The sequence below is a fragment of the Diaphorina citri genome, unplaced genomic scaffold (genome assembly GCF_000475195.1).
Source record: "Diaphorina citri unplaced genomic scaffold, Diaci psyllid genome assembly version 1.1 scaffold1132, whole genome shotgun sequence".
NCBI classification, from domain to species: Eukaryota; Metazoa; Arthropoda; class Insecta; order Hemiptera; family Psyllidae; genus Diaphorina; species Diaphorina citri.
In genome coordinates this window covers 1,662-22,724 of record NW_007378561.1, presented here as the reverse complement: position 1 = coordinate 22,724, position 21,063 = coordinate 1,662, and the positions used below count along the sequence as shown (strand labels likewise).

At 42.1% G+C, this 21,063-nt stretch overlaps 2 protein-coding genes across 3 annotated transcripts; one reads left to right on the top strand and one right to left on the bottom strand.

The window, feature by feature from the left end:
- The first annotated feature begins 1,991 nt into the window (after window positions 1-1,991).
- Window positions 1,992-12,394, top strand: LOC103514390. Its single transcript, XM_026827373.1, has 7 exons — window positions 1,992-3,091; window positions 7,865-8,045; window positions 8,922-9,102; window positions 9,457-9,611; window positions 9,712-10,425; window positions 10,460-10,529; window positions 11,739-12,394. Exons 1-7 carry the CDS (start codon window positions 1,992-1,994, stop codon window positions 12,392-12,394), a joined length of 3,057 nt encoding a protein of 1,018 aa, XP_026683174.1.
- Window positions 12,395-14,282: 1,888 nt separating this feature from the next.
- LOC103514391 lies at window positions 14,283-17,488 on the bottom strand. 2 transcript variants are annotated; one of them, XM_026827375.1, is made up of 5 exons: window positions 17,206-17,274; window positions 16,712-16,871; window positions 15,410-15,517; window positions 15,006-15,196; window positions 14,437-14,599 (listed from the first exon to the last, which is right to left on the bottom strand). In XM_026827375.1, the coding sequence occupies exons 1-4, from the start codon at window positions 17,243-17,245 to the stop codon at window positions 15,025-15,027; spliced, it is 480 nt and encodes a 159-aa protein (XP_026683176.1). In that variant the 5' UTR covers window positions 17,246-17,274; the 3' UTR covers window positions 14,437-14,599; window positions 15,006-15,024. The 2 variants fall into 2 exon arrangements, with proteins under 2 accessions (XP_026683175.1, XP_026683176.1); XM_026827374.1 differs by lacking the exons at window positions 14,437-14,599; window positions 16,712-16,871; window positions 17,206-17,274 and adding exons at window positions 14,283-14,416; window positions 17,295-17,488 and having other exon boundaries at window positions 15,014-15,196.
- Between the last annotated feature and the right edge of the window lie 3,575 nt (window positions 17,489-21,063).

Below are 21,063 nucleotides of genomic sequence, written 5' to 3'. Positions count from 1 at the left end.
AGCCTTTAAATCAGCCCTAAAATCCCCCCCCCCCCCAAAAAAAAAAAAAAAAAAAAAAAAAACCCCACAAAAAAACCAACCCTTTATCAAAAAAAATAAAAAAAAAAAAAAAAAAAAAAAATGAGTGGCTAGGTAAATAATAATAAATAAAAATTTAATAAAAAATAGGGAGAGGTTCGAAAGGTCGGATCGGGGGTCATCCATCAATTATTAGAATGAAAATGGTGCGAAAAATATAAAAACAAACTCATTAGCCCTTTGACTCCTCGCGTGACAAATACTCATTCTGAAATTTAATCCCGCGGTAACCCCAAAAGGTCTCATCTAAGACCTAAGAGTCGGAATTTGTGGACTGCGGTCTCTATCAGACGGACTGGCAGACCTAGGTCGGAAGCTTTTTCCGACACACGTTTCGATTGTCTGATACATCCAGATCTCTCAGACAGTCTGAACATGGAGTGGCCGGCTTAGCGCAAAATAAAGGAGGGCATAAATGCAAAAATAATATATAGTTTCGAGATCATCGAGTTTAAATCCTACCGTAAGAGCGATTCTGGTGAAATTGATTCTGTACGCAAAAGGCTAAGATCTAGTGAAAAAGCGGTGTAAAGTGAGTAAGGCTGGTGTTTTACGGTCGAGTGTACTGGCGGGCGGAAAACACTGCCTTTACATCTCAAGCCAATAAATTATACCGGTATTACCAATATACCAATTTATTATGACGGTTTCACCGACGTATTATACCAATTTTCCACCGGTTTGAACGGTGCTTTAGGTCTGTTGAACCTCCTCATTTATTTGGGAGGGAGGTGGTACCTATGAAACAACATAATATCAGAAGGAACATTTTAATTTGATTACATTGACCACTTCTCTATTTTTTTTTTTTTTTTTTTTTTTTAAGAGGTTTGACAGAGGGAACTGTAACTCTAGGGTCTTATCGTCCCGAAATCGGAGAGAGAAGGAAGACAGGATAGGAGAAAGCCAGCCGTTCCGAGAACGAACATTATCCCATCAGGATAAAATCCGCCCCGGGCGGGAATCGAACCCGCGGCCTAGCGCTTACAAGGCAGACGAGGTGGTTCTTTCATAGTTTGTTCTGAACACATTTTGAAACTCGCGCCATTCGTTAAATTATCTTGCGTGGACGGCTGGACGGTGACTTTTAAAGGTCGGAGCTCGATTACATTTCCACCTTCAACCGTGTCAAATGTGTCACTTGATTGGGAGGAGAAGGAAGAGAAAGAGGACTAGGAGGAGGAAAAAGGAGGAAGGGAGGAGTAGAAGAAGGAAGAGGAAGTGAGGAAAAAGGAGGAGCAGGAAAAGGGAAAATCAGACTGAGAAGAAGAGGAGGAAGAAGAGAAAGAGGAGGAGGAGGAGGAGGAGGAGGAGGAAGAGGGAGGAGGAGAAACCAAAACAAAAACTGTATCCCATCCAAGTAATTAACTTTTCCAGCATTAATTAAAAGTGGAGGGGGGATGACCAGACGCGTGGGGTAAGGAAGGGAGAGAGGTGTTGGCGAAAAATCTGAGTGAGAGCGTCTGACCTGAGGACCCTGTTTTGGAATGGTGAAAAAGTAGCAAATAATATTGTTACCTATTATTTATTTATTTATTTCATAATTTAGTGGATTTATTCGTAAATACTTATCCCAAAACAAAATAGTGGTTGGACTTTGTCTGAAATCTGGATGTTGATGGTTTGAGTCAAAACTGACGAAAACTATGGTCGTTGGACTTTGTCTGAAATCTGGATGTTGATGGTTTGAGTCAAAACTGACGAAAACTATGGTCGATCAGTTAGTCGTAGTGAAATTCTCAAATCAAATCCCCAGTACAGCAGCCGCTATTATGAATGAAATTTTATCGAATACTTCGGGGTGTTTTAATGTACAACGTCTGCAAATCAGTACGAAATAGTCAGTTAAACATGCTCAGGATTTGCATAGAATTGGCCTAGTAAAACACGCTTAGGACCGAATTGGCCTAAAGATGGCCAAGGAATGGCGAGAGAATGACCTTCTCATGACGATCAAAGAGAACAACAGCAAGACCAACAAAGAAGACAGCAAGAAGGGAGTGAAGAGGTTGAAAATCCGAAGGTTTGGACCGTGCACTACCGACCCTTGTCACAGCTGTATCAAAGAGAAGAAAAGTGACCCATGTCAATTTTACTCCAGAGGGATGAGGGATAACAGTGATCCCAACTGCAATAAAAACTCGAAATCGCCTCTCCCAGGCACATCTCGCGAGCAGAATGATTGCACCATGCCGGTAGATATGAAGGAGGAGCGGGTCCGCAAGACGGTAGACAAGTTGCTGAAGAGCTTCAACAGATCCGACTGTTGCCTCCGTTGTCCGGACCAGAATCCGAGGCTCCCGTGCGAAAGCTTCCGCCATCTGCTCAAATTCGTTGAAAGCGGAGGGCCCACGGTACCACCCGTGCACAGCTGTATCAAAGAGAAGAAAAGTGACCCATGTCAATTTTACTCCAGAGGGATGAGGGATAACAGTGATCCCAACTGCAATAAAAGCTCGAAATCGCCTCTCCCAGGCACATCTCGCGAGGCGAATGATTGCACCATGCCGGTAGATTTGAAGGAGGAGCGGGTCCGCAAGACGGTAGACAAGTTGCTGAAGAGCTTCAACAGATCTGACTGTTGCCTCCGTTGCCCGGACCAGAACCCGAGGCTCCCGTGCGAAAGCTTCCGCCATCTGCTCAAATTCGTTGAAAGCGGAGGGCCCACGGTACCGCCCGTATGTCGGCAAAGCGGGAGAGAATACGAAAAGGATATAGTCGACGAGATAAAGCGCCGGATGAGGCTTGGTCTATGCGGTAACATCACCGCTCCGCGGCCCGCACTAGACTACGTGGCCGTCCCTAAGAAGAAGGTCCTGCGGAAGAAAACGCCGCCGAAAGTGGAGAAAGAGCCGAAACCGACGAAGAAGAAGCCGCCCAAGCCGAAGCCCAAGTCCATCGTGCCGCCCCGGATTGTGTTTCTGGCGCCGAAGAATTTCAAAATTGACGACACGCCGGCGGCTGCCGGGACGGTCCAGTACCGTCTGTCCGACCCTTGCTTCATCGCCAAGGGGTAATTTTGATTTTTTGATAATTTGAAAGATAACTTTATTTACAACAAATTAAAGGGTTACAAACAGTACACCTCCAAGCTAAGTCCTAACTCTTAGGAGGTGGGCACTCTTCTTTTAGTTATAATTGGCTAAGTAATATGACTACGATCATGTTATGTGTTTCTCCAATTTTGCTTAGTTTCTTTTCTTCTAACTTTAACTATCTAGGGTGATACATAATTTGTGGTAACTATTAGAATGAAAATGGTGCGAAAAATATAAAAACAAACTCGTTAACCCTTTGACTACTCGGGTGACAAATTCTCATTCTGAAATTTAATTCCGCGGTAACCCCATAAGGTCTCATCCAAGACCTAAGAGTCGGAACTTGTGGACTGCGGTCTTCCAGACGGTCTGGCAGACCTAGGTCGGAAGCTTTTTCCGACACACGTTCAGATTGTCTGATACTTCCAGATCTCTCAGACGTTCTGAACATGGAGTGGCCGGCTTAGCGCAAAATAAAGGAGGGCATAAATGCAAAAATAATATATAGTTTGGAGATCATCGAGTTTAAAGTTTTTATCTGTGCCGAAACTCCCGATCAAATATGTACTGTAGTAGTGATCAAGGTCAAAAGGAAAATACCATGTACTGTAGACTGCAGTATGTATTATATCAAATACTTATCGTATATGCTTTAGGAATCACTGAATGCTTAGAAATAGGGTTTAGTTGAACATCCTCGTTGAAAATGTTAAAATTCCTCTCCTCAACTCCTCAGTACACAATCCACTTTTATACTTAGAGAACTTCACTCCTAACTTTGTCAATGACTCTCACCAAATATACCTAAATAAATGCACAAAAATACTTCATTGCTCGGCAGACAGCATCATCAGTGAGCTTATTCTTGTTATATTTTTTACACGCTTTTAGGTATTATTCTATACTTATATTTTATAATATTAAATCTATAGTGTAATTTTCTACGGTCTTTTCCTCAACAAAGTCATTAATAATCATTTCACCACTCTCTCTCTGTCTCCCTCACTCTTTCTCCGTCTCCTCTTTGTCTCTTTCGCTTTCTCCCTCTCTCGCCCTCTTTCTCTCTGTCTGTCTTGTTAAATGATGGTCTCTATTGTAATTATTTCCCCTTCATCAACATAATATGTATTTTATGGAGGGGGAATTAGATAGAATTCCATGCCCTCCTCTTCTCCTTCTTCTTGTTCTTCTTCCTCCTCCTCCTCCTCCTCCTCCTCTTCTTCTTTTTCTTCTTCTTCTTCCTCCTCCTTTTTCTTGTTCTTCTTCTTCCTCCTTCTTCTTTTTCTTGTTCTTCTTCTTTCGACTCCTTTCTTCTCCTCCATCTTACTTACTCATTCTCATTACTCATTCTTCTCCTCCTTCCTATTCTTCTTCTCTCCTCCTCCTCCTCCTTTTCTTTCCGCGCGCTAATTTTCTTCGGAAATAAACCGCGACCGGAAAAGCCGTCACGGAAATTTTACTCTAAAAGCGGAAAAAAATTTCAACCACAAAAGAAAAATGAAAAGACTTTCTGACGCCGCCTCCTCCTCCTCCTCCTCCTTATCCTCTTCTTCTTCTTCTCCTCCTCTTCTTCTTCTCCTCCCTCCTCTTCTTCTTGTTCTTCTTCTCCTCCTCCGCCTCTTCTTCTTCTCCTCCTTCTCCTCTTCTTCTTCTTTTCCTATTCTACTTCTCCTCCCCCTCCTCTTCTTCTCTTTCTCTTTTAGCTATTGCTTTCGTATACTCATTCTCTTGCATTGTTGCATCTTCCTCCTTTCCCGTTTCTTCTCAAGTTTCTTCTTCTTCTCCTCCTCCTCCTCCCCTTTTTTATTATTTTACTCTTAAACCTAAAACCGCTGATGACGAAATGTGAGGAAAAAGCGGGAAGAAATGTGAGGAAAAATCAGAAAGAGAACGAGGGTGAGAGGAGGAGGAGGAGGAGGAGAAGGGATTGTGGTGTTGGTGGTGGCGGTGAAGGGTGGGGGTTTGTTTGTGATTTCTTTGTATAAATTTAAAATGTGAAATGTAGAATTTTTTTTCTTATTAAGTGAATGATTTATTCGTGTTGAAATTGTTGAAGTAAATTGCTGTTGTTTGAATTCTTCTTTAATTCTTTAATATTGTAAAGACTTTCTTTGATACGGCAACCCATTTAAGACCTGAGTCTGGGGTTTTCTTCTTTATGGAAATTGCGTTCCCTGTTATTTCGTTATCGTACCAATGTTTTTTAGCTGATTAAAACAGATTAAAATTTTCAAAGTTTCACTAAACCATTAATGGGAGCCAGGGACGTTTCTAGGGCTCCGAAAATTTGAAGCATACGTAAGTAAAGCGGAGATATCCTCAAATACAATAGCCCGTCCCTTATACCTTTTTATTACTATTGTAATAATAAAGGAAGGACGGACTAAAAATGTGAAGAGGCTCTCAGCTTCACCACAAATCAATCAGTATTCTTTTTTCCTGTATTGTTGTTTAGTTTTTTTTTTCCTGTTTTTTTCCTGATAGTTTATTGACCCTCGTTTCTTCCTCTTCTGTCCCTTACCCTGCGGACCTCTCCTCGATTCGAAAGTTTGGAAGACGAAGCAAAGTTTCCGATTTTACCCGAACGGACAGCTCATGGCCCGAATCGAGAGGGACGGGACGATTCAAGTGTTCTACCCGAACTGTGACAACGATCTGGCTATTCATGTGAAGCCCAGTGGGCCTGTACACTATCGGGTTGTGGTCTATTTCAACAAAGATGAATATCTGAAGGATCGACGAAACCAGTTGCCCAATAAGAGTTTGCCGGCCGCCATATTTGATTCGTATGGGAACGGCGTTGTTTATGACACGAAAGGTAAAATATTTGGAATCTAGATAGGTTTGAAATCTTCGTTTTTTACTCCATCTCAAGATGGTGAAAATTCTAGATTCTAAAATTGCCTTGAATGGCTAAGCTGGAAATTTTATTTATTTTTACATTATTTCAACTGAGTGTGACCTCCAGATTCTAAAATGGCCCTTTTTCAAAATGAAACACTCGCTCACAAGGCGAAAATCAGAACGTAAAGCTATCAAAGCCGTACAAGCTAATTTATTTCCACCGCTTTTTTTTCGCCTTTCACCACTTGTTTGTTCGTTGATGGAGCATTTCATGTAGAGTTTACATCATTTCTAAGAAGAATTGCCTCAACTTATTTCCACCCTTTCAGGCAAAATCAGACTAAAATACGACCAAGCCGAGGGCAAACTCCTCGACTTCCCACCAAGCAAAGCCTGCTGTCCCTCACAACCAGTCATCCACCCTCCACTTCACTGGAGGTGGCAGAACTTCCAACAAGTGGCCCTGAAACGTCAACTCCTTCACCATCAGAGTCACGGCTGTCCGAACATCCTATCCACATATCCCAGCTTCAAGAAGTTCCTTCCGCAGCGAAAGACGCCGACTTCGGAAGACGAAAAAGTGTTCGAAGACGACCTGGACATGAGCAAATTCCAGACGAGCGTTAGCATCGCAAACGGCGCAAGTTCCGTCCAGCTGAAAGATGTCGCGTCGATTTTCAACGACAGCAGGGTCGCTTCGCCCAAACCACCGAGTAACTCTAGCGACCGCTCAGCTGCTCTGCTGTCGAAAAGGTCGATTTCCCCGGCCAATAAGGTTCAGAAGTCGAAGTGGGCGTCGAAGCGGAAGTTACGTCATCGGAACGCCACCGCCCGGTTTGACGTCTGTGCGTCCGATGTTCAGCTGGACGATCCGGTTTTCGTCCGCGAGACCGGGAAAAGTGTGGAGACACCGGTCCGTTTGGTGTTGCGGATCGAGAACGGGGTCTCGCTGATTATCATGAACCAGTGTCATGTTCATGTGGACTTTAAAGCGTATCGACAGCACTTGCGATTGAATTTGGGTAAGTTGGAGGTTGAAATCGATGGCTTCAGCTCTAACGTGGTAGCAGCCTTCTATCGTATTCCGTACGAGTGCAAGACAAGAGTCGATTGTTTCAAAGACAGTCAACAATCTAGGATTTTGTTACTCCCATACAAACGCCTCCCAAATGACTACGATCCTTTCACTTTCATAGCCATACATGTTTTAGGATCTGAAGCATTGACTGAGTAGTCCACTGTTAATGGTTCCTTCAAATCAAATTGATCTCAAGGGCGAAAGGTACTTACACGTAAACCCTTGATAAATGTTAGTGTGCCTGAAGACATGTGCTGTAATCCAATCTAATCGACCTACCCAAAAAATTGAAAAGAGTTAGATCTTCACAACACACGAACTTACTCCCTGACCGACTGCCTCACAGTTCTTTTCATTTTTTCTTTTAAAACTGACTTGGGTGGATTAAAATTTCACTTAAAACAAGTTTTCTATGGTCCAAGGGACTACTAAAAGAAATACCCCTTACCTGTAATTCGGTCTCCATCCAATGATGAATATAACTCCATGGTACCACTTGTATAAGCCTCGTTTCGGACGGTCCAGTACCGTCTGTCCGACCCTTGCTTCATCGCCAAGGGGTAATTTTGATTTTTTGATAATTTGAAAGATAACTTTATTTATAACAAATTAAAGGGTTACAAACAGTACACCTCCAAGCTAAGTCCTAACTTTTAGGAGGTGGGCTCTCCTCTTTTAATTACAATTTTATTGACTAAGTAATATGACTACGATCATGTTATTTGTTTCTCCAATTTTGCCCAGTTTCCTTTCTTCTAACTTTAACTCTCTAGGGTGATACATAATTTGTGGTAACTAGGTATTCTAAGAGTCTATCTTTCATCAGGTGGACGAAGCTGCCGCCTTCCCGGGACGAAATGTACAAAACCTTCTACACGTTCCAAGCGGAACCCTGCGGACCTCTCCTCGATTCGAAAGTTTGGAAGACGAAGCAAAGTTTCCGATTTTACCCGAACGGACAGCTCATGGCCCGAATTGAGAGGGACGGGACGATTCAAGTGTTCTACCCCTGGTCGGAGTGCCTCTGGGCTTCAACGTCACCCTGGAATGCTACACTGAGGCTCACCCTACCTCCCTGAACTACTGGACCAGAGAGGATGGACATATGATTCATGAGAGTCGAAAATACTCGACAGATTCTTCTATAGGGACACCTAGCTATAAGGTAAGATTGAGTGAGTGAGTGAGTCAATGAGTGATTTAGTCAGTGAGTCAGTTCAGTCGCCCCAATAAGAGTTTGCCGGCCGCCATATTTGATTCGTATGGGAACGGCGTTGTTTATGACACGAAAGGTAAAATATTTGGAATCTAGATAAGTTTGAAATCTTCGTTTTTTACTCCATCTCAAGATGGTGAAGATTCTAGATTCTAAAATTGCCTTGAATGGCCAAGCTGGAAATTTTATTTATTTTTACATTATTTCAACTGAGTGCGACCTCTTGATTCTAAAATGGCCTTTTGCCTTTTTCAAAATTATTTCCACCGCTTTTTTTCGCCTTTCACCACTTGTTTGTTCGTTGATGGAGCATTTCATGTAGAGGGTGAAAATTCTAGATTCTAAAATTGCCTTGAATGGCTAAGCTGGAAATTTTATTTATTTTTACATTATTTCAACTGAGTGTGACCTCTAGATTCTAAAATGGCCCTTTTTGCCTTTTTCAAAATGAAACGCTCGCTCACAAGGCGAAAATCGGAATGTAAAGCTATCAAAGCCGTACAAGCTAATTTATTTCCACCGCTTCAAAATGAAACACTCGCTCACAAGGCGAAAATCAGAACGTAAAGCTATCAAAGCCGTACAAGCTAATTTATTTCCACCGCTTTTTTTTCGCCTTTCACCACTTGTTTGTTCGTTGATGGAGCATTTCATTTAGAAGTTCTACCCGAACTGTGACAACGATCTGGCTATTCATGTGAAGCCCAGTGGGCCTGTACACTATCGGGTTGTGGTCTATTTCAACAAAGATGAATATCTGAAGGATCGACGAAACCAGTTGCCCAATAAGAGTTTGCCGGCCGCCATATTTGATTCGTATGGGAACGGCGTTGTTTATGACACGAAAGGTAAAATATTTGGAATCTAGATAGGTTTGAAATCTTCGTTTTTTACTCCATCTCAAGATGGTGAAAATTCTAGATTCTAAAATTGCCTTGAATGGCTAAGCTGGAAATTTTATTTATTTTTACATTATTTCAACTGAGTGTGACCTCCAGATTCTAAAATGGCCCTTTTTCAAAATGAAACACTCGCTCACAAGGCGAAAATCAGAACGTAAAGCTATCAAAGCCGTACAAGCTAATTTATTTCCACCGCTTTTTTTCGCCTTTCACCACTTGTTTGTTCCTTGATGGAGCATTTCATGTAGAACTTACATCATTTCTAAGAAGAATTGCCTCAACTTATTTCCACCCTTTCAGGCAAAATCAGACTAAAATACGACCAAGCCGAGGGCAAACTCCTCGACTTCCCACCAAGCAAAGCCTGCTGTCCCTCACAACCAGTCATCCACCCTCCACTTCACTGGAGGTGGCAGAACTTCCAACAAGTGGCCCTGAAACGTCAACTCCTTCACCATCAGAGTCACGGCTGTCCGAACATCCTATCCACATATCCCAGCTTCAAGAAGTTCCTTCCGCAGCGAAAGACGCCGACTTCGGAAGACGAAAAAGTACCATCAGAGTCACGGCTGTCCGAACATCCTATCCACATATCCCAGCTTCAAGAAGTTCCTTCCGCAGCGAAAGACGCCGACTTCGGACGACGAAAAAGCGTTCGAAGACGACCTGGACATGAGCAAATTCCAGACGAGCGTTAGCATCGCAAACGGCGCAAGTTCCGTCCAACTGAAAGATGTCGCGTCGATTTTCAACGACAGCAGGGTCGCTTCGCCCAAACCACCGAGTAACTCTAGCGACCGCTCAGCTGCTCTGCTGTCGAAAAGGTCGATTTCCCCGGCCAATAAGGTTCAGAAGTCGAAGTGGGCGTCGAAGCGGAAGTTACGTCATCGGAACGCCACCGCCCGGTTTGACGTCTGTGCGTCCGATGTTCAGCTGGACGATCCGGTTTTTGTCCGCGAGACCGGGAAAAGTGTGGAGACACCGGTCCGTTTGGTGTTGCGAATTGAGAACGGGGTCTCGCTGATTGGGGCGTCGAAGCGGAAGTTACGTCATCGGAACGCCACCGCCCGGTTTGACGTCTGTGCGTCCGATGTTCAGCTGGACGATCCGGTTTTCGTCCGCGAGACCGGGAAAAGTGTGGAGACACCGGTCCGTTTGGTGTTGCGGATCGAGAACGGAGTCTCGCTGATTATCATGAACCAGTGTCATGTTCATGTGGACTTTAAAGCGTATCGACAGCACTTGCGATTGAATTTGGGTAAGTTGGAGGTTGAAATCGATGGCTTTAGTTCTAACTTGGTAGCAACCTTCTCACCAGTGTCATGTTCATGTGGACTTTAAAGCGTATCGACAGCACTTGCGATTGAATTTGGGTAAGTTGGAGGTTGAAATCGATGGCTTCAGCTCTAACGTGGTAGCAGCCTTCTATCGTATTCCGTACGAGTGCAAGACAAGAGTCGATTGTTTCAAAGACAGTCAACAATCTAGGATTTTGTTACTCCCATACAAACGCCCCCCCTTTCACTTATCGTATTCCGTACGAGTGCAAGACAAGAGTCGATTGTTTCAAAGACAGTCAACAATCTAGGATTTTGTTACTCCCATACAAACGCCTCCCAAATGACTACGATCCTTTCACTTTCATACCCATACATGTTTTAGGATCTGAAGCATTGACTGAGTAGTCCACTGTTAATGGTTCCTTCAAATCAAATTGATCCCAAGGGCAAAAGGTAGTTACACGTAAACCCTTGATAAATGTTAGTATGCCTGAGGGCATGTGCTGTAATCCAATCTAATCGACCTACCCAAAAAACTGAAAAGAGTTAGATGTTCACAACACACGAACTCACTCCCTGACTGACTGCCTCATGTATTCCGTACGAGTGCAAGACAAGAGTCGATTGTTTCAAAGACAGTCAACAATCTAGGATTTTGTTACTCCCATACAAACGCCCCCCAAATGACTACGATCCTTTCACATTCATAGCCATACATGTTTTAGGATCTGAAGCATTGACTGAGTAGTCCACTGTTAATGGTTCCTTCAAATCAAATTGATCCCAAGGGCAAAAGGTACTTACACGTAAACCCTTGATAAATGTTAGTGTGCCTGAAGGCATGTGCTGTAATCCAATCTAATCGACCTACCCAAAAAACTGAAAAGAATTAGATCTTCACAACACACGAACTCACTCCCTGACTGACTGCCTCATTCACTCACTCACTCACTCTTTCTCCTCCAGGCGTTCACGTCAAAGTGAACGACGATCTTAAATCGCTCGACGTCGTGACGACGAAACGAGGCCCTTCCCCTCCCGACCCGAACTCCGAATGCCCCCCCGATATGTTCGCCATCTACGAACAAAACTCCCCCTCTCTCTCCTTCAAATCAAATTGATCCCAAGGGCCAAAGGTACTTACACGTAAACCCTTGATAAATGTTAGCGTGCCTGAGGGCATGTGCTGTAATCCAATCTAATCGACCTACCCAAAAAACTGAAAAGAGTTAGATCTTCACAACACACGAACTTACTCCCTGACTGACTGCCTAATTCACTCACTCACTCTTTCTCCTCCAGGCGTTAACGTCAAAGTGAACGACGATCTCAAATCGCTCGACCATGTGACGACGAAACGAGGCCCTTCCCCTCCCGACCCGAACTCCGAATGCCCCCCCGATATGTTTGCCATCTACGAACAAAACTCCCCCTCTCTTCAACAACTTCTCCTCCCCCGGCACGAACTCCTGAGCGACGACGTCTACGGAACTAACGCGAAGAAGATCGTGATCAAGGACGATCGGCAAAAGTCGGGAACCTCCGCTTTCCCCGGAACTGCGAAGGGAGTGTCGGGCTTTCCCGGAACTGCGAAGGGAGTGTCGGGCTACGATCGGCATGCGAAGGGAGTGTCGGGCTTTCCCGGAACTGCGAAGGGAGTGTCGGGCTTTCCCGGAACTGCGAAGGGAGTGTCGGGTGTTCCCGGAACTGCGAAGGGAGTTTCGACTGTTGTCGGAACTGCGAAGGGAGTGTCGGAACTGCGAAGGGGGACTACGAATCGGGTTTCGGGCGAGTTCGGAACTGCGGCCAAACCGCGGTACGCGTGTCCGAAGGTGCGGCAAAGGCGCGTCCAGAGTGAAGAGTGTGTTGTGTATTTGGCGCCGCAGAAAAAGATTCTGGATTGCGATTTGAAGCCGGGAGAAACTGTGCCGAAACTCCCGATCAAATATGTACTGTAGTAGTGATCAAGGTCAAAAGGAAAATACCATGTACTGTAGACTGCAGTATGTATTATATCAAATACTTATCGTATATGCTTTAGGAATCACTGAATGCTTAGAAATAGGGTTTAGTTGAACATCCTCGTTGAAAATGTTAAAATTCCTCTCCTCAACTCCTCAGTACACAATCCACTTTTATACTTAGAGAACTTCACTCCTAACTTTGTCAATGACTCTCACCAAATATACCTAAATAAATGCACAAAAATACTTCATTGCTCGGCAGACAGCATCATCAGTGAGCTTATTCTTGTTATATTTTTTACACGCTTTTAGGTATTATTCTATACTTATATTTTATAATATTAAATCTATAGTGTAATTTTCTACGGTCTTTTCCTCAACAAAGTCATTAATAATCATTTCACCACTCTCTCTCTGTCTCCCTCACTCTTTCTCCGTCTCCTCTTTGTCTCTTTCGCTTTCTCCCTCTCTCGCCCTCTTTCTCTCTGTCTGTCTTGTTAAATGATGGTCTCTATTGTAATTATTTCCCCTTCATCAACATAATATGTATTTTATGGAGGGGGAATTAGATAGAATTCCATGCCCTCCTCTTCTCCTTCTTCTTGTTCTTCTTCCTCCTCCTCCTCCTCCTCCTCCTCTTCTTCTTTTTCTTCTTCTTCTTCCTCCTCCTTTTTCTTGTTCTTCTTCTTCCTCCTTCTTCTTTTTCTTGTTCTTCTTCTTTCGACTCCTTTCTTCTCCTCCATCTTACTTACTCATTCTCATTACTCATTCTTCTCCTCCTTCCTATTCTTCTTCTCTCCTCCTCCTCCTCCTTTTCTTTCCGCGCGCTAATTTTCTTCGGAAATAAACCGCGACCGGAAAAGCCGTCACGGAAATTTTACTCTAAAAGCGGAAAAAAATTTCAACCACAAAAGAAAAATGAAAAGACTTTCTGACGCCGCCTCCTCCTCCTCCTCCTCCTTATCCTCTTCTTCTTCTTCTCCTCCTCTTCTTCTTCTCCTCCCTCCTCTTCTTCTTGTTCTTCTTCTCCTCCTCCGCCTCTTCTTCTTCTCCTCCTTCTCCTCTTCTTCTTCTCTTCCTATTCTACTTCTCCTCCACCTCCTCTTTTTCTCTCTCCATTTTCTCTTTTATCTATTGCTTTCGTATACTCATTCTCTTGCATTGTTGCATCTTCCTCCTTTCCCGTTTCTTCTCAAGTTTCTTCTTCTTCTCCTCCTCCTCCTCCCCTTTTTTATTATTTTACTCTTAAACCTAAAATCGCTGATGACGAAATGAGAGGAAAAAGCGGGAAGAAATGTGAGGAGAAATCAGAAAGAGAACGAGGGTGAGAGGAGGAGGAGGAGGAGGAGAAGGGATTGTGGTGTTGGTGGTGGCGGTGAAGGGTGGGGGTTTGTTTGTGATTTCTTTGTATAAATTTAAAATGTGAAATGTAGAATTTTTTTTCTTATTAAGTGAATGATTTATTCGTGTTGAAATTGTTGAAGTAAATTGCTGTTGTTTGAATTCTTCTTTAATTCTTTAATATTGTAAAGACTTTCTTTGATACGGCAACCCATTTAAGACCTGAGTCTGGGGTTTTCTTCTATAACCTCTTGAGACCTGGTGTACTTGTACAAGTACACTTAGTTTTGCTCAATAGAGACCCAAGACTTTTTTTCTGATTTACTCAATATAGACCCAGTGTACTTCCACAAGTACACAATTTTCATATAGGCCTAAAGACCTGACATATATTTTTATTATTTTATGTTTTTACTTGATCATATGTATACATATGGTATAGATTTAGTATTTTACAAGCAATTTTTTTTTCAGAAAGTAAACAAAAATATTCCACAAATTTAAAAACCTCCTTAAAAGTGCAGCATAAATTTTAAAATTCTCTGTGTGGTAACAAAACTGGCGCGATTTTTTTGAAATTTGTGTACTTGTACAAGTACGCGGGGTCTGTATTACGTAAAACTGAAAAAAATCTTCAGGTCTCAAGAGGTTAATAACTTTGGGTGTAAAATTGTAATATTCCACAAATTTAAAAGCCTCCTTAAAAGTGCAGCATAAATTTTAAAATTCTCTGTGTGGTAACAAAACTGGCGCGATTTTTTTTGAAATTTGTGTACTTGTACAAGTACGCGGGGTCTGTATTACATAAAACTGAAAAAAATCTTCAGGTCTCAAGAGGTTAATAACTTTGGGTGTAAAATTGATTATCTGTCTTCAACTTCTCCTTCTCTGCTTCTGTAACAGGATTTCCTTTATGATCTTCATATTCATGGCTGAGTCTGAAAAGAGGAAAGTAGAAAAAGTCAGATAATTTTAATACATTGACATTTTAATTCATTTTAATACACCGCTAATAGAACAAACAAAGTTTCAAAGTATTTCCTGTTTTTACTGTACATTTTTATTTGACTGCTTATTTCACCACAGGTAGTCCTTTTGTATTTGAGTCTTTTACAACTCTTTCAAAAGGTTGGTTCATAGAAGGAGCTTTAACAATGGAGGTATTGTTTGCTCAAAATTGAAATCATCTTTAGGAGAAGGCCTACCATTCTGAGAACGAGTCTTATTGGTTAGGATAAAGATTACTCAGATTTTTTTCTGTAAAATTGAACATCTCTCTCACCTTAGAAAATATCCGGATAGAAGGTTTCTTCATACTTTCTCTTGTCTCCCTCGACGCGGTCTCGTTTCCTGATATACCTCCTGTCATACTGATACTCCTTAGTGTATCCATAATCCTTACTGCCCGTACCCATGCGACGTTCTTCCAGAGGGTCCAGACCCTGCTCAAAGAACCTCTTGCGAGCATCCATAGGTCTTGTCTCGAAGGCCACCTTGTAGATGTACTCCCAGTCGTAAATCTCGGGCGGCTCCTTGTGGCGGTTGCGGCGGGCTGTGAAATCTCTGTGGGACAAAAAAACAGTGAGGAGAAGGTTAGATAAGGTGCATTGCAAAGAAGAAGGTTAGAGAGGAACCGAACACGGAAAGTATAGCACCTGCTCAAAGAACCTCTTGCGAGCATCCATAGGTCTTGTCTCGAAGGCCACCTTGTAGATGTACTCCCAGTCGTAAATCTCGGGCGGTTCCTTGTGGCGGTTGCGCCGGGCCGTGAAATCTCTGTGGGACAAAAAAACAGCGAGGAGAAGGTTAGATAAGGTGCATTGCAGAGAAGAAAGTTAGAGAGGAACCGAACACGGAAAGTATAGCAGTATAAATGAACTCTCCATACGTGTCACAAGCTCTGCTTATAGGGATGGGTATGTCATTTATAAAAATTTAGGCCCGGCGCACATTGAGACGCAGCTACGCAGCACAGCAAAGCAGTTTTTGTAAACCATTGGATTCAATACTACCGCGCACATTACGACGCAGTGCACTCGCACGTGTCACTTGTCTGTGTCACTCGCCTGCCTCACTTGTGGAGGTGACACAGAATCTGCGTGCAGTTTTTTTCTAGGCGCGCAGTATATTTTGATCTTCTTTGTTTTGTGAGTTGATTTTTTTGGATTTCCCTTGAAAATCCTATTATTTGAGTGAATTGAAAATGGAGAACATTGAAGAGAAGTTGATAGCATTAGTGCAAGTTAAAACTGTTCTGTACGACACCTCTGATACAGACTATATGAGAACCAGATACAAGCAACAGATCTGGGATGATATTGGAGAGGAGATTCAGAGCTCAACATAATATTCAAAAAAAGAATTTGCCATCTTTAAACACAAAAAAAGCTTTTTTTAAAATACGTAGGTAACAGGTACCAATACCTAGAAAGCTATCCTCGTATTGAGTACTGAGAGACTGCTCATCAATGTGCGCTGTAAACTGTGTCGCACAGTTCCAATTTTCCTAAACTGCACTGCGTGGCTGTGCTGCCTGACTGTGTAACGCAGCTCAATGTGCGCCCTAGCTTAGTATGTTCTGAGAGTTATATTGAAATAATTGAAAATTAATAAATGGAAACTTATTAAATTAAATTAAATTACAATAAGGGAGAAGAAAGTTAGATAAGTATGTACATAGCAGAGATGGATAGATAAAGGTTAGTCTTTGATATATTCAAAGACGCGCTTTGAGCAGTCGCGTTTTGCACTTAGTTGATCTGGCTCATTGAAATGAGTCTAATAGTACATATCTCTCTAGAAGTAGTCCGAGTGAGTGAGTCAGTGAATTACTCACTTATATCTGGTGTGCAGCCACGCTCTCTTCTTATCATACTGGTAATGTTGATTGTTGAACCAGACTCTCCTTTATAACTCGTTTACTCTACACATCTTAATTAGTCCAAGTGAGTGAGTCAGTGAGTTACTCACCTATATCTGGTGTGTAGCCAAGCTCTCTTCTTATCATACTGGTAATGTTGAACCAGACTCTCCTTCTTGTCTAGATAGGGAGTCAAATCAACTCCCTCTTGCTTCTCAGGAACTTTCATGTACATGCCTAGCAACTGAGTGAGTGCGCTGTCATTCCAACCTGAGATACCAAGAACAAAATTAATGTTAGTAACAAGCAATAGTACAAATTTATATAAATATCGAAACTTACCTACGTCTCATGATGTTTGCCCAAGCCACAATAAGTAAGTACTTCATTTCTAACAAGAAGTACCTATTTCATTTCTAATTATTTTACATTATGAAATTTCTGGGCCAAATTCGGCGTTTCTTTGATGGTTTAGTAAAGATGATTTTAGATGAGTAACGAGTTCTTTTCATTTTTTCTTTTAAAACTGACTTGGGTGGATTAAAATTTCACTTAAAACAAGTTTTCTATGGTCCAAGGGACTACTAATAGAAATCCCCCTTACCTGTAATTCGGTCTCCATCCAATGATGAATACAACTCCATGGTACCACTTGTATAAGCTTCGTTTTGAGTGAGTCAGTGAGTTACTCACCTATATCTGGTGTGTAGCCAAGCTCTCTTCTTATCATACTGGTAATGTTGAACCAGACTCTCCTTCTTGTCTAGATAGGGAGTCAAATCAACTCCCTCTTGCTTCTCAGGAACTTTCATGTACATGCCTAGCAACTGAGTGAGTGCGCTGTCATTCCAACCTGAGATACCAAGAACAAAATTAATGTTAGTAACAAGCAATAGTACAAATTTAAATAAAAATCGAAACTTACGTCTCGTGATGTTTGCCCAAGCCACAATAAGTAAGTACTTCATTTCTAACAAGAAGTACCTATTTCATTTCTAATTATTTTACATTATGAAATTTCTGGGCCAAATTCGGCGTTTCTTTGATGGTTTAGTAAAGATGATTTTAGATGAGTAACGAGTTCTTTTCCAATGTTTGTCATGTGACACACCTGTACACATGTTGCAAAGTTTGGTATTAATTTCACATGTTACAAAGTTTGTTATTAATTCCACCTATACACATGTTGCAAAGTTTGGTATTAATTTCACATGTTACAATGTTTGTTATTAATTCCACCTGTACACATGTTGCAAAGTTTGGTATTAATTTCACATGTTACAATGTTTGTTATTTATTCCACCTGTACACATGTTGCAAAGTTTGGTATTAATTTCACATGTTACAAAGTTCGTTATTAATTCCACCTGTACACATGTTACAAAGTTTGGTATTAATTTCACATGTTACAAAGTTTGTTATTAATTCCACCTGTACACATGTTGCAAAGTTTGGTATTAATTTCACATGTTACAAAGTTTGTTATTAATTCCACCTGTACACATGTTGCAAAGTTTGGTATTAATTTCACATGTTACAAAGTTTGTTATTAATTCCACCTGTACACATGTTACAAAGTTTGGTATTAATTTCACATGTTACAAAGTTTGTTATCCCAGTCACGGAATCAATCATTTGCATGATACAAAATTTCTTGACCCCGCCGGGAATCAAACCCGGGTCTCCCGCGTGCAAGGCGAGCGAAGTGACCACTACGCCATGGGAGCTGACTACAGAGAGACACTTTGGCACGTACAAGTTTGTAGCAATTTTCGATTGACGTGACTTCTGAACAAGTAGGTACCTAATCCAATTTTGTCTTTCCAAACTTGCCTTCAACAATCATTTGATCGGACCGATACCGGACCGTGACTGGACCTTGACTGGCACTATAGTGTGAATCAAGCTTTACTATGCTTCCAATGTACGGCGGGTATCAGTCTTCAGACATAACCGCACTGAGCCCGCGCCGACATACGGCCGAGTGTTGGACGTGATACGGCGAAAAGGAAAAGCAATTTTTGAACTTGTCGGGACACACATCACCACACCACGCCTGCTGGCGCGGTGCGGTGATGTGTCTCCCGACCTTTGCTGTCGAAGACGAAATAAAAGAGAAAGTAAATGCAGTTTCTTTGTGTTATTATGTCACAACTTTGGTGCTCACTGCAGCATTGTAGGATTTTCCCAATATCTCAATAATCCTAAAATCCAATGTTTACCTACCATGCTGGCACCGGTCGCTATGCGCATTATATTACATACTACTCATTTTCCTCACGAGGCTGAGTGGGCCCCGTAACGGCCAGTCACGGAATCAATCATTTGCATGATACAAATTTCTTGGATTTTCCTCACGAGGCTGAGTGGGCCCCGCAACAGCCAGTCACGGAATCAATCATTTGCATGATACAAATTTCTTGATTTTTTCCTCACGAGGCTGAGTGGGCCCCGCAACAGCCAGTCACGGAATCAATCATTTGCATGATATAAATTTCTTGACTCCGCCGGGAATCGAACCCGGGTCTCCCGCGTGCAAGGCGAGCGCAGTGACCACTACGCCATGGGAGTTGACTAAAAGAGAAAGTTACCTGATATGGACAACGGAGGATTTTGAAAGGGTGACCTGCTATTTGACCTGTTTTATGTGTTATAGTAGCAGTCTCCTCTCTTGTCTGGCTGGGGGACGTTAAACAGGGAGTAGACCAGCTTAGTCTCGCTGGGGGACTATAAACAGGGAGTATACCAGCCTGAACTTCCCTTGCTAAAGAAATAGCAAGGGTTGAGACGGAAGGGCATCCACTCGTAAAATATGTGGCCAAAACCAAATGTCAGCCCAAAGCGATCGCCCTAGTTAGGGCTGATTGAGGGCTGACGAAAAATGCCGACCCCGTCTGCACACGGGAAAAGGGAGTAGACCAGCAAGAAAAAGAAGAAGAAAATAAAGAAGAAGAAGAAGAAGAAGAAGAAGAAGAAGAAGAAGAAGAAGAAGAAGAAGAAGAAGAAGAAGAAGAAGAAGAAGTAGCAGTCTCCTCTCCTTTCTCATGTCATCCCGGTAATGCACTTGATAATTCCAGGAATTCAGCAGTGGCCATAGGGTTTTGCCAGAGCTCAATGACCGTGAGTGGTGTAGGTCTTCCTGGACAATTGATTGAATGAGGTGTGCCAGGAGAACCGCTGTTTCGCAGGTTTTTATGAAGCTCACATATTCAGTGTGACAAGGAAAGACTTGAGTATTCTCGGTGTGATTTTCCATTGACGTGACTTCTGAACAAGTACCGAATCCAATACTCGTGTTTCATTTGTCATGTCCTTGCTGTTTCTCTGTTTCACAGGTCCATATGAAGCTCACCATATTCAGTGTAACAGAGAAAGACTTTGGCACGTACAAGTGTGTCGCCAAGAACCCGCGCGGTGAAACAGATGGGACTATTCGCCTCTACAGTGAGTATATTGTGATAGTTACTTTCGCTCCTACAGCGATCAGTAAAATTTTAATCGGTGTAAACTATGTATTATTATTAAATTATTATTGAAGCGTATAGTGGCGCAACTCTTAGTCAAGTGTGTCGCCAAGAACCCGCGCGGTGAAACAGATGGGACTATTCGCCTCTACAGTGAGTATATTGTGATAGTTACTTTCGCTCCTGCAGCGATCATTAAAATTTTAATCTATGTAAACTATGTATTATTATTAAATTATTATTGAAGCGTATAGTGGCGCAAAGTGGGAAGCGTGTATTAGTCCCTTGAAAAACCAAATCTATGAAAATAATGAAGACTCTCTGTCATATTCATGTTTGGGTTTTCAGGCCATTACGCGCCACTACCTATCCTATTACGCGCCACTACCTATCCTATGTGTGGCGCACGGTCCTAATTTGTTAATGGTCACATTTACCAATTATTACCTGTAATGAACCCATCTGATTGGTGAGAAGTGTTAGGCGGCACTCAACCTTACCAATCAAAATGGCTCAATTACCTATTCCTTGGGATTTTCGAAAAAGATTGAAATTTGTCCCACAGATTGCCTTAAAATAATAATAATAAAAAAAAAAGAAAGTAAAAAAGATCATCCGCAACCTAAACTTTTTAAAACCAAAGGACGAAAAGTTCACACCATGGCGTCAAAACAATAAATTGGGAACAAAAAATATTCCAAGGCTGCGAAAATAAAAAAAACCTCCTTTGCAGAAATATAACAAAATCTGGTGTGAACATCTCACGACTTTCCTTATCCTGTTGAATTATGCTTATTTGGGTGTTCTTCTACCACAACTTTGACAATAGGTATCCCTAACCCTTTAGTCAGTACAGCTGAAAACCGCCAAAAAGCGGTCGAAATCTGCCAAAATGAGGTAAAAATACAGCTAACTGGTTACTTTACTCTGACGTTCATACTTTATCGGTGGTTTTGGGGGGTTTCTAACCATTTTTTTTTTTTTTTTTTTTTTTTTTT

Excerpts from the sequence above, each read along its gene's own strand:
- LOC103514390 (XM_026827373.1), top strand. The coding sequence starts at position 1,992 with ATGGCCAAGGAATGGCGAGAGAATGACCTTCTCATGACGATCAAAGAG. Across the intron at positions 10,426-10,459 it reads TGAATTTGGGTAAGTTGGAG|CAACCTTCTCACCAGTGTCA; the intron begins GTTGAAATCGAT and ends CTAACTTGGTAG. Across the intron at positions 10,530-11,738 it reads GCACTTGCGATTGAATTTGG|GCGTTAACGTCAAAGTGAAC; the intron begins GTAAGTTGGAGG and ends TTTCTCCTCCAG.
- LOC103514391 (XM_026827375.1), bottom strand. The coding sequence starts at position 17,245 with ATGGAGTTGTATTCATCATTGGATGGAGACCGAATTACAG. Across the intron at positions 16,872-17,205 it reads GGATGGAGACCGAATTACAG|GTTGGAATGACAGCGCACTC; the intron begins GTAAGGGGGATT and ends TTGGTATCTCAG. Across the intron at positions 15,197-15,409 it reads CCTATGGATGCTCGCAAGAG|GTTCTTTGAGCAGGGTCTGG; the intron begins GTTCTTTGAGCA and ends TGCTCGCAAGAG.